Source organism: Zonotrichia albicollis, chromosome 2 (assembly GCF_047830755.1).
Source record: "Zonotrichia albicollis isolate bZonAlb1 chromosome 2, bZonAlb1.hap1, whole genome shotgun sequence".
NCBI lineage: Eukaryota > Metazoa > Chordata > Aves > Passeriformes > Passerellidae > Zonotrichia > Zonotrichia albicollis.
Genome location: NC_133820.1, coordinates 95,329,040 through 95,338,857, shown reverse-complemented (window position 1 = coordinate 95,338,857; position 9,818 = coordinate 95,329,040). Strand labels below are relative to the sequence as shown.

General features: G+C 41.3%; 1 protein-coding gene across 1 annotated transcript; it reads left to right on the top strand.

Moving 5' to 3' along the window:
• The first annotated feature begins 249 nt into the window (after positions 1-249).
• Positions 250-8,636, top strand: ASMT (acetylserotonin O-methyltransferase). Its single transcript, XM_005495498.3, has 8 exons — positions 250-394; positions 1,743-1,917; positions 3,826-3,955; positions 4,644-4,712; positions 5,230-5,348; positions 6,132-6,272; positions 7,473-7,595; positions 8,015-8,636. Exons 1-8 carry the CDS (start codon positions 323-325, stop codon positions 8,224-8,226), a joined length of 1,041 nt encoding a protein of 346 aa, XP_005495555.1. The 5' UTR covers positions 250-322; the 3' UTR covers positions 8,227-8,636.
• Positions 8,637-9,818: the final 1,182 nt, after the last annotated feature.

The window sequence follows — 9,818 nt, the reverse complement described above, 5'->3', positions numbered from 1 at the left end:
TACTGATTCCTGTTTTGCTTGTTATAAGCTTTCAAGGGCTTCTGAGGTACCACTGTATTGCTGACTGATGAGCTGACAATACAAGCTTTAATCCACAGTGCTTCTTTAGCTTTATACTTGATGATGGAAGATCCAACGAAACAGTTGAACCAGGTAGAAAGACCCACCAAAGCCAAATAATTCAGCTAACATGTTTTGTAATCAGTGTGTTTCTCAGAAGCAATAAGATTATGTGGATCAGCCGGTGTGCTTTGTGTTTGGTTAAAAGAAGCTTATTTAAATTAAGAGAGCCAGGAAATCTGTGTCTCAGTCCAGAAGGAAGATGGGTTCCACAGAAGACCTTGACTATCCTCAAATCATCGTGCAATACAGCAATGGATTTTTAATCTCAAAGGTAAGAAATATAACTCTTAGAAAGAGTATGCAGAAAGAAATATTAGGGATTTCTCTTTAGATCCTAAATGTAAGTCTTTGGAAGAGGTGAAAGCACTGCTATAATGACTGTTTTTCCAAAGATATTTTTAAGGCACAAAGGCAAAACTAGTAATTCCACTCTTCTTTTTGTTTGCTCATGTTATTTGCTTAAGCACATGGGCCTAAAATTTTAACATCCAGTGCAGTGGATGATTTTTTCCTCATTTACTACTTAACTTTCCTATTGTCCCTTGCTGATCTTCTGGCCAACATGGTAACAGAAGGAATGCTCTTTGGTTGTGCAAAAAACGCTGCACCTTAAGCTCCTGAAAGGCAGAGCTGACAATAAAGAGAGGAAAAATAGACAATGAAAAATCACTTTGTGAGAAAAAGAGGTGCCCACTGCTTTCCAAATTAACACTATTAGTACCATGTTTTAGAGAAACGACTTCAACTTTAGTCATGTTAAGCCATGTTTTTACTTGAGGTAAAAGGAGCTTCATTGTACAGGAATCATTGTAGCTCAAATCATTGTAGATACAGGCAGTCTGTTAAATTGATGTCTTTGTTACTGTTTCAGGAGTATTTATGTGACCAGAGTAATAGGCTCATACTTGTAAGACTGACTGTGCATAGCCAAAGAAAGATGGTTGGTTCTTTTTTTCTTAACGTATGGTTAGCTGTGTTTGTCCGAAGGTTGATGTATGTTGCTGGAGAAATTAAACAATTCTAGGGAAAGACTGGGCAGTTTTGTGCAGTTAAATGAAGCTGTTCTTCTGGATGAGAGGAACCTCCCTGCTTTTGGAAGATCACTGTAGTCATTCACATCAGTCCCTGAAAACAAGGTCCATAGAATGGGATATTCACCCTATTGCAAGCCATGAGAGATTCTCCAGGGTTCACTGAAACATGTGCTAGATCCTTAGTTAAAGAATGGAAACATAAACACACAACAAGCACCCCCACCTAGACTTGCCTTTGTTCTTTCTAGGAGACTGTGAGAATGTGTTCCTAAACTAGGGAAGAGGCAGGGACATTTACACACAAAATCTGGTCTCTAAATGTGGACTTTTGGAAGCCAAAGAGCATTGGCTGGCTTCACTGGAAAAGGAAAAAAAATAAGACTAACGAGTGCATTATATGCATTGTATGTTGTATCGGTACTCAGATAAATTACAATTTAATAATTGGACTTGTTTATGTGAAATACAAGTTTATCTGAAATAAATATTATTAAATTTATACTTTCCCTAGTTAAACAGCTTGTGAAATGCAGTAGGCTTTGTGCTTTCACCTAATCCCTCACTCCCATCTTTCCCTATTCCCAGGTTATGTTCACTGCCTGTGAGCTGGGGGTGTTTGATCTTCTTCTGGAGTCAGGAAAGCCTCTGTCTTCAGATACGATTGCTGCAGGTCTGGGTGTCAGCACCATGGGGATGAGAAGACTGCTGGATGCCTGTGTGGGATTGAAGCTCTTGGCAGTAGAGATGACACAAGAAGGAGGTAATAAAGGCAGAGGAATGGAAATAAATTGCAAGATTTAAACCTCTGATGGTTTTGAAAGTGAGGTAAGATGTGTGGGCAAAGGTGATACCAAATGTTAAGTCAGTTAATGTAGCTGGAAGAAGGAGAGAATCACTCTTAGGATTTACTCTTCAGCTGAAAGAGGAGGCAAATGTCAGCAGGATCACTAGTGTAACATAAAACACAGGCACAGGGCTCTATATTCCTAAATGTCTTTGTACATGTGACTTTGGAGAAGATATTTAGGATAACTTCAAAAGCTCTGTGGAGTTTGTCTCAAGAAATCTCTGTGATATGGACAGGATTTTAAACTTAAAACAAAATGCCAGGATGGATGGTAACAGCGTGATTTAAAACAGGTTTTGTTCTTCTTAGGGTTTTTACCATTATGTGAACTATTTTGTTGATCAGAACTGAGAGGTGATAAAAGTTTTTCCTTATGTCAGAAACATGGAGTCCACTTGGACAGAAAGGATCAGACAGCTGGTCAGGAGCAGCTAGAGTCTCACAAGTTGTGTCCCCTGCCCTGCCTGGTGTTGGCATACTCTGCTTTAGGAATTATAGTTGTTGCCCAATGGGTTTGGGGAGAGCAGGATCTATCTTTTATATTCCTTTGGTATGCAAGTCCTGTGGGTGAGTGGTGCCACAGCAGATGCTGCAGATTGGAGGGAATGGGGAGATTTCTGGGAGTCCTTTAGGCATTCTTCTGTTTGCAGAAGGTTCTGTCCTAGTGAACTGAGGGAGGGTGTGTGTGGCTGGCCTGCTGTTTTGGGGACTTACCCCCACCTGCTGACCTTGTTGATCAGAAAGAAGACTTGTCTGCAAAGACTTCTCACTTAGAGCACACTGAAAGCTTCCTCTGAGAGGAGAAGCCTGTATGTAAATTGTAAGAGCTGCAGGGGGGTCGCACGGTTGGGACGGACAGAGACGAGATCTCTTTGAAGCCAAGTCGTATAACTTGCAGTTTATTGCAAAGGGCCCTGCTGGGAGCTGCCAGCTGCAGCTCGGAGCAGGCCTGAGAGAAGAGAGGCCCAAAGTGTAAGAGAGTTAAAAGCAAAGGTTTAAGAGTGGAGAGTATGTAGAGAGGAGGGGGTGAAGAAGTGCAGAGGAGAAGACAAAGAGACAAAGAGAGAAAAGGGCGCAAAGAAGAGCGCAGAATGAGATAGAGTGAGACAGAGAGAGAGTGAAGAGCGCGAAGTTCCCGTTACAATACAATAAATCATCTTCTGTGTTGAATATTCAGATTCTCATTAACCAATCTACTACAGCATGCATATCCTATAACATTTCCATACCACCTATAAGAATCACTACATTACCATACTATGTTTACATTTTAAACCCTAAATCTTACTCTTTGGGCCCCATCTGCCAAGCTGCAGGGTCTGCTCTGACACTTAGGCCTGCCTGCTTGCAGAGGGAATTGTTTCCTCCAGGGGCGATTACATTCAGCTGGTCACATCATTGTTTTCCCATTGTTCAGCAACTAAGGGATCTCAAAGGTTGCTTTCATTTCAATCTCACTTATAGTTTCTATATTCTCAAAATCTTTTGCCAGGCAGTCATATTTATAAGGCTTTCTTGTTTCATCCTCCCCAACACAAATGACATCTCTTAAAAGGCATTATTTTTGCTCTTCTTGAAAGAAATAGTTGGGGCTGGAGTTAAGCATAGGGAGATGGTGTTTACCTAGATGGAATGAGGCAACACAGATTTCAGCAGCTCTCACCCACTGCTCATTGCAGTGGAAGGCTTTGGTTGTAGAAGTAATGTGGCTGTGGTTTTGGCTGTATAGACATCTTCTGGTGATAAACACCAAGCTCTACAACAGACTTGGCAAGGTGATATATCATATATGTTAGTAAATATATTTATTTTATGCTTTAGCCCTCTACAGAAACACAGAAATTTCCAATGTCTACCTTACAAAATCAAGTCCAAAGTCTCAGTATCACATTATGATGTATTATTCCAACACAGTCTACTTGTGCTGGCAGTACCTGGCTGATGCTGTGAGGTAAGGAGGAGTGCTGTGTGCTGTCTGGTGCTTTGCAGCATCTGTGTCACAGCTCTGAGTGTTGTGTTTCTGGGGAAGAGCTCAGTAAAGATGCTGACTCATTCTCAGAAATTAAAAGCAACAGATAATTCAGCTGTTAACGTGGCCATATGTGTGCTTTTCCCCCCCTCCTTGTTTTCCATTTGTGTATGTTCTTGTTTTCCTTTTCCCTGTTATTGTAGAGATGATCTAGAAATCAGATTTCTTTATGTGTCACCTTCAGTAAAGCACTTTATCATTACAGTGGATCTTACTGGATGTGGCATCAACAAAGTAAATAATGAGTAGTGGTGGCTAAGGGTCCTTCTGTTGCAAAGGTTTATAGGGGCAGTTAACTGTGGGTCTGGAGTCTCACTTGTTCCAGTCCATGTCAAACATGATGACCAAACATGGTGTAGATGACGGTGATGATTGTATCAGTCTTGTACCTTTACCTCAGATGTGCTCCCATAAATGACAGAATCCTGGAATGGTTTGGGTTGGAAGAGGCTCTAAAGATCATCTAGTTCCAACCTTCCTACCATTGATGCCACTCACTACATCAGATTGCTCAAAGTGCCATCCCACCCTGGTCTTGAAAAGAACCATTCTTGAGAGAGGTTGAGAAATATATCAGCACTCTCATAGGCTTTTTCAATTACTATTTTAGAGAAGGAAGAAACCAGTATGAAAGAGCTTTTGGTGTATCATCTAAAGACCCTTTTGGAGCAATGTACAGGTAACCATTAAAATATTTATAGAAGTTTTATTCTTCTTGTTATGGATAAAACTAATGTTTTTAACATTGACTCAGGACAATTAAATATGATGAGGTGAGAATTCCTCTCATCAGCATCATGCAATGTTTTTACTTCTCAACAATATCAATTACTGCGACACTGTCTGATATTTTGAATTGAAGTATGTAATTTTCTAACCTGAAACACATCACAGATCTCTGACAGAGGCAATGATAGTTGAAGGAAAAAAAAGTCCCTTGGAAATTCTGAGAATGAGCAGCTTAATACACTGTTGGATTTCACTAGTCTTAATTCCCTATTTAAATGCATGAATTCATAGCTGTACACTCCTGATACAGTATATTCAAGGTAGGTTTATATGCAAAGAAGACATATTCTGTGTCAATAAAGCCAGAGATTTTTGTTTAAGCTAAAACATATAGCAGCAGTTATATGATAGGAATCTCTGAGGATATGGTAAGGAACCCTCTTTCCGTGCTCTGTTTGCCTTGCTAGATCAGATGAAGAAATGCTAAAATTCATGGCTGGCCAGAACTCAGTATGGAGTATATGTGGCAGAGATGTCCTTGCTGCATTTGACCTTTCCCCTTTCAGGCAGATCTATGACCTGGGAGGTGAGTGTCAGAAGATCTTCTTTAATAAGCCTCTAAACTGTCTTTTATAAGCTCTGCAGAGGAAAATTACTCCTAGGTTATATGATGGGCAAAACAGTGGAAAGTAGGACATGACAATATAAGGAGAATTTTACTGATTTGGTTGGTTAAAAACAGAAACGTGAGAGTGATGAGAGCATTAGAAAGCTGAATGTTTTTCTTTACAGTCTGATTTATGTAGGCAGTCACTCATCCCCTTGTGGATGTGGCAGCTTTAGCATTTTTTATGCCTTGTTTGATGCATTCTTCCAGTGCAAGACTCTCTCCTTCTTCCCTTACAGTCTATATTGTTGAGGTACTGCCTACAGCCTCTTATCCTGCAGGACCCTGCTGTCCCAGCACTGCTGAGTGCTGCCAGGATTCACAGGACAAGGCAGGCTCCCTCCTGGCTCCCTCACTTCTTTCCCAGAGCTTGGTTTAGTGACTGTTCTTCACTTTTCACCTTCCAACACCTGCAGCTGGTCTGGCTAGGAGGGAGTGTAAGAGTGGTAAGGGCAGGGGCTGACCCCACATGCCTGGGTGCTGCTGCCCCCAGGCCTTCCTGCAGAACACATGGAAACAGTGACTTCTCCTGCCCCTCCTCTTCCCTCCCAGCATCGCATGGGAAGAGGTGTCTCAAGGGGTCAAATGTACATTGCCAGCTTCCATGAGGCTGAATGTACCATTGCCTGTATACTTTCATGGGGATGTCACTGAACAGGTTGGGTTTGTGTCAGTACTGACCTTCTTTTCCTGTCCCCAAAGGAGGTGGAGGAGCTTTGGCCCAAGAGTGTGTTTCTTTGTATCCAAATTCTACTGTCACAATTTATGACCTGCCCAAAGTTGTGCAGGTGGCCAAAGAACAGTTTGTTTCCCCCGAGGAGCATCAGATCACTTTCCATGAAGGTAGGTAGGGACAGTGGTGTGGGGTTGTCACAGCTGGGGCTCCAGAGCCCTGGCTCTGCTCAGAGGTGTCATACTGGAGGCTTAGGTCTCCAGCTGCCCCTTATGGGGACAGTGTCTCAGGCTGCAGCCTCCCCAGTCCAGCTCTGCAGCTGTCCCAGCTGTCCACCAGCAGCTGTCAGAGACACAACTCAGTTATTCAGCAACATTAATTCCTGAAGAGAGCTATTTCATTTCTTAAGAACAATGGTACATTAGCAAAATAAAGAAAAAAAAAAAAGCATCATGCAATTTTGAAATCTGCTATGCTTTGTTATGAATTTTCCTAACACTCCCTTTTTCTCCTGTGCAAACCTCCTGGCAGATGTGAGGGATGCCAGGTCTGCTCTGAACATGAGTTTTTCCTTCTCTGGTCACAACTGATTGATCTTCAAGTCCTAAGATATTTTAAAGCATAAAAGTGGGTGAGTTAGTTTCTATTCATCTTGCCCAGACCACTGATCCCGCATAGTCTTTGTACTATGTATGAGAAAAATGAGTATAGGAAGATCTCACTTTTAATGTTTACAAAAGTCTTCAAAGTGCTGGAAGTGCTTAAAATTGCTCAGAGCTGAGAGAGAGAAAAGGAGTGTTGAGGAGGGAAGGGAGTGTATAAAAACAAAGATGCAACAAAATCGGAGAAGAAACGACAAAGTAAAGTGCTGAGAAGAAAAATCTGAATGCAGTACAGCAGGTGCTGAACAAAAGGAATAACAAGCTACTGATGGAGGTGAGAGATGTGTATTTTTACCTACGGATTTATGGAATAATTCTGTGATTACAGATGATCTTTGAAAACTTTCTTAGAGAAGGCAATATTCTTTCCTTCTTTCTCATGACAGGAACTGTGTGAACCTATGTCCTTAGTGCAGTATGAATTTGAATTTCTGTCATTGGAGAAAGCCTAAATTCAAATTATTTTCTGTGCATCAGTCTGTTTCAGGATGAGTTATTGCCTTTAAATGTTTCAGATCTTCTTGAGACTGATCAAGAGCAAAATTCCCTATGCAGTGCAACAGAGGACTTTCACTTGGTACCTCCAGTGCCATCTGATATGTCTGAAGGACATTGCAAGCCTGGAATTGAGCAGAACTAAAAATATTTGCATAACTCAGCTCTCAGTGTTGTGGGGATTTGTATAATGCATGTATTCTTGCTTCACAGGAGACTTCTTTAATGATTCAATACCTGAAGCTGAACTGTATATTTTATCCAAGATACTGCATGATTGGGATGATGACAAATGCAAACAACTGCTGGCAAAAGTCTACAAAGCTTGCAAACCTGGTAGGTGTGAATTCTTGAAGAGCAGAGGGACTCTTACTATTGTTTAGATAGGTGTATACAACACAGCAAAAAATCCCATTAAGCATCACAATGAAGCCTCAGAGTTTCAAAAGCACTGCCTACAAAGCAAAATTAGTAAGGTCCTGTTAATTTCAGCTGGGGAAAATGGGAAATTTTCAGCACAGCCATAGCACCTCCTTCAGCTCTGGGATGTCAGTACCAACATAGCTGAGCAAGGATATCCTCTAATGCTTTGGCTCTTTCATTGTCTTCTGTGATGCTGAAATGGGACTTAATGTAGAGACTGCCTCTTCCTGAAAGCAAGGTTAGGATCTGTCCTAGTAACAGCTCAAAATTAGCTCACCTTTTCATAGCTCAGGCTGTGTTTTCTTTCTCTTCTCTTCTCTTCTCTCCACCAGGTGGGGGAGTGCTGCTGGTTGAATCCCTTCTGAATGAAGATAGAAGTGGGCCTATAGAAACTCAGTTGTATTCGATGAATATGTTGGTGCAGACAGAAGGGAAAGAGAGAACAGCAGCAGAGTACAGCAAGCTCCTGAAGGCAGCTGGCTTTGGAGTGATTCAAGTAAAGAGGACTGGAAAACTCTATGATGCTGTTTTAGGAAGGAAATAGTAGTATGTGTTTTATGTATGTAACGAAACAGAAGAGGTTGAGAAATATGCTGTTCTTCTTAGTGGGCAATGATTAGCCTAGCTTTTAGTTAAGGCTGCCAACTTTTTGTAAGCTGATACACAGTCAAAAGAGTCACTAATAACAGATCTTCAACATGCATGTATTACAAATCTGGAAGCCTGGCTTGGCTGCCTTTGGATCTGGGAGGAAAAGAAAGAACAGCACCTGTTCCACAAGAAACAATCCACAAAAGAAAAGTGTAGTGTGTCTGCTTCAGCTTGTATCAGTCTTTCTGATTTTTAACACTATATCTGACAAAAGCAGAGCTGAATTTGCACTTGAGTTCCTGCAAAACAAAACTAATCCCTGTACTGAGCTTTTGTGCCTGCATTTGTATTCCTGAAATATTGATATAATAAAACCAGAGCAAATTATATCTCCTTATGGTCTTTTCAGAGAGAAAATCTTCTTCCAGGAGAAATTGTGTCTGAGCCTTGGGGAATTTTGCATGAAAAAATATATTAATTTTTTATTTCCTTTAGACTTTTATTTAAATTATGAAAAAGTGTTGTACTTTCATGTCTGGTTGAAGCCCAGGGATTCTTATTACAAGACAGGTAGGAAGATGATGCTGTGAAGTCATTTTGTTATGTACTTGGGTTGTCCTTACTGCATGCCTCCTGCCATTTCTTTAAATCATTTGATCAAACACAGTCTGCCATTACCCATGCAGTTCTTGGAAGCAGAATAATACATTACTGAAGTGAGAAACATTTGGAGAAGGCACTAAAAATCACTCTGCAGCTTTTTCTGGAACAGTAATTGCATTTGCCCATTAAGCTGGATACTAGAGGAGCTTGATACAGTTGACTCAGTAGCCATCTACAGGAGCCTCTCACTCATGTGACTGTAGGAGAAGGACAGGGAGAAAGTAGCCTCAGTACACACAGGAGACATAAGGCTCTAATATTGCAGTTACAGAGACATGCTGGGACAGCTGGCATGATTGGAATGTTGGATTTTGGGGAGGGTTTTGTTTTTTCTTCTAAATGACAAATACTGTGAAGAGAGCCTGAAATAAGTGCTTTGCTACATGCAGGCAAATTAAAACCCTGTTTGTTCTACAGTTTCTGTGTTCCAGCAGACATTTCTGATGACACCTTGCTATATATAAGGTCTCTTGTCCTTGTTTTTTGCTTGTTCTTGGATATGTTAAAAAGCTTTCAAAAACCTTATGCCAGAAGAAAGGAAGGAAGGTGGAGGTTTCCAAGTTATCCATTTTTGGTAATGAAAGCTGTTCTCAAGTTCATGCCCTTTCATGGTGCTGCAGTGAGAGGTTTTCTGTTTGAAGCAGATGGCTCTGCCAATAGAGTTCTTTCCCCCTTTCACAGAGTTTTTTGCCATATTGACTGAGATACATTTTCTAGCTCCAGTATGGCTTAGGAGTAATGAATGAAAGCTGGCCACAGCTGGAGGGAATCAGCTCAGAGCAGAAGAATGCCCAGGGCAGGGAACAGCAGGAAGAACTGAGACCAGCTGTGCTTGACTTGGCTGAGTGAAGTCAGCTGCTCCCCAGGCTGCTGTGAGAGGAC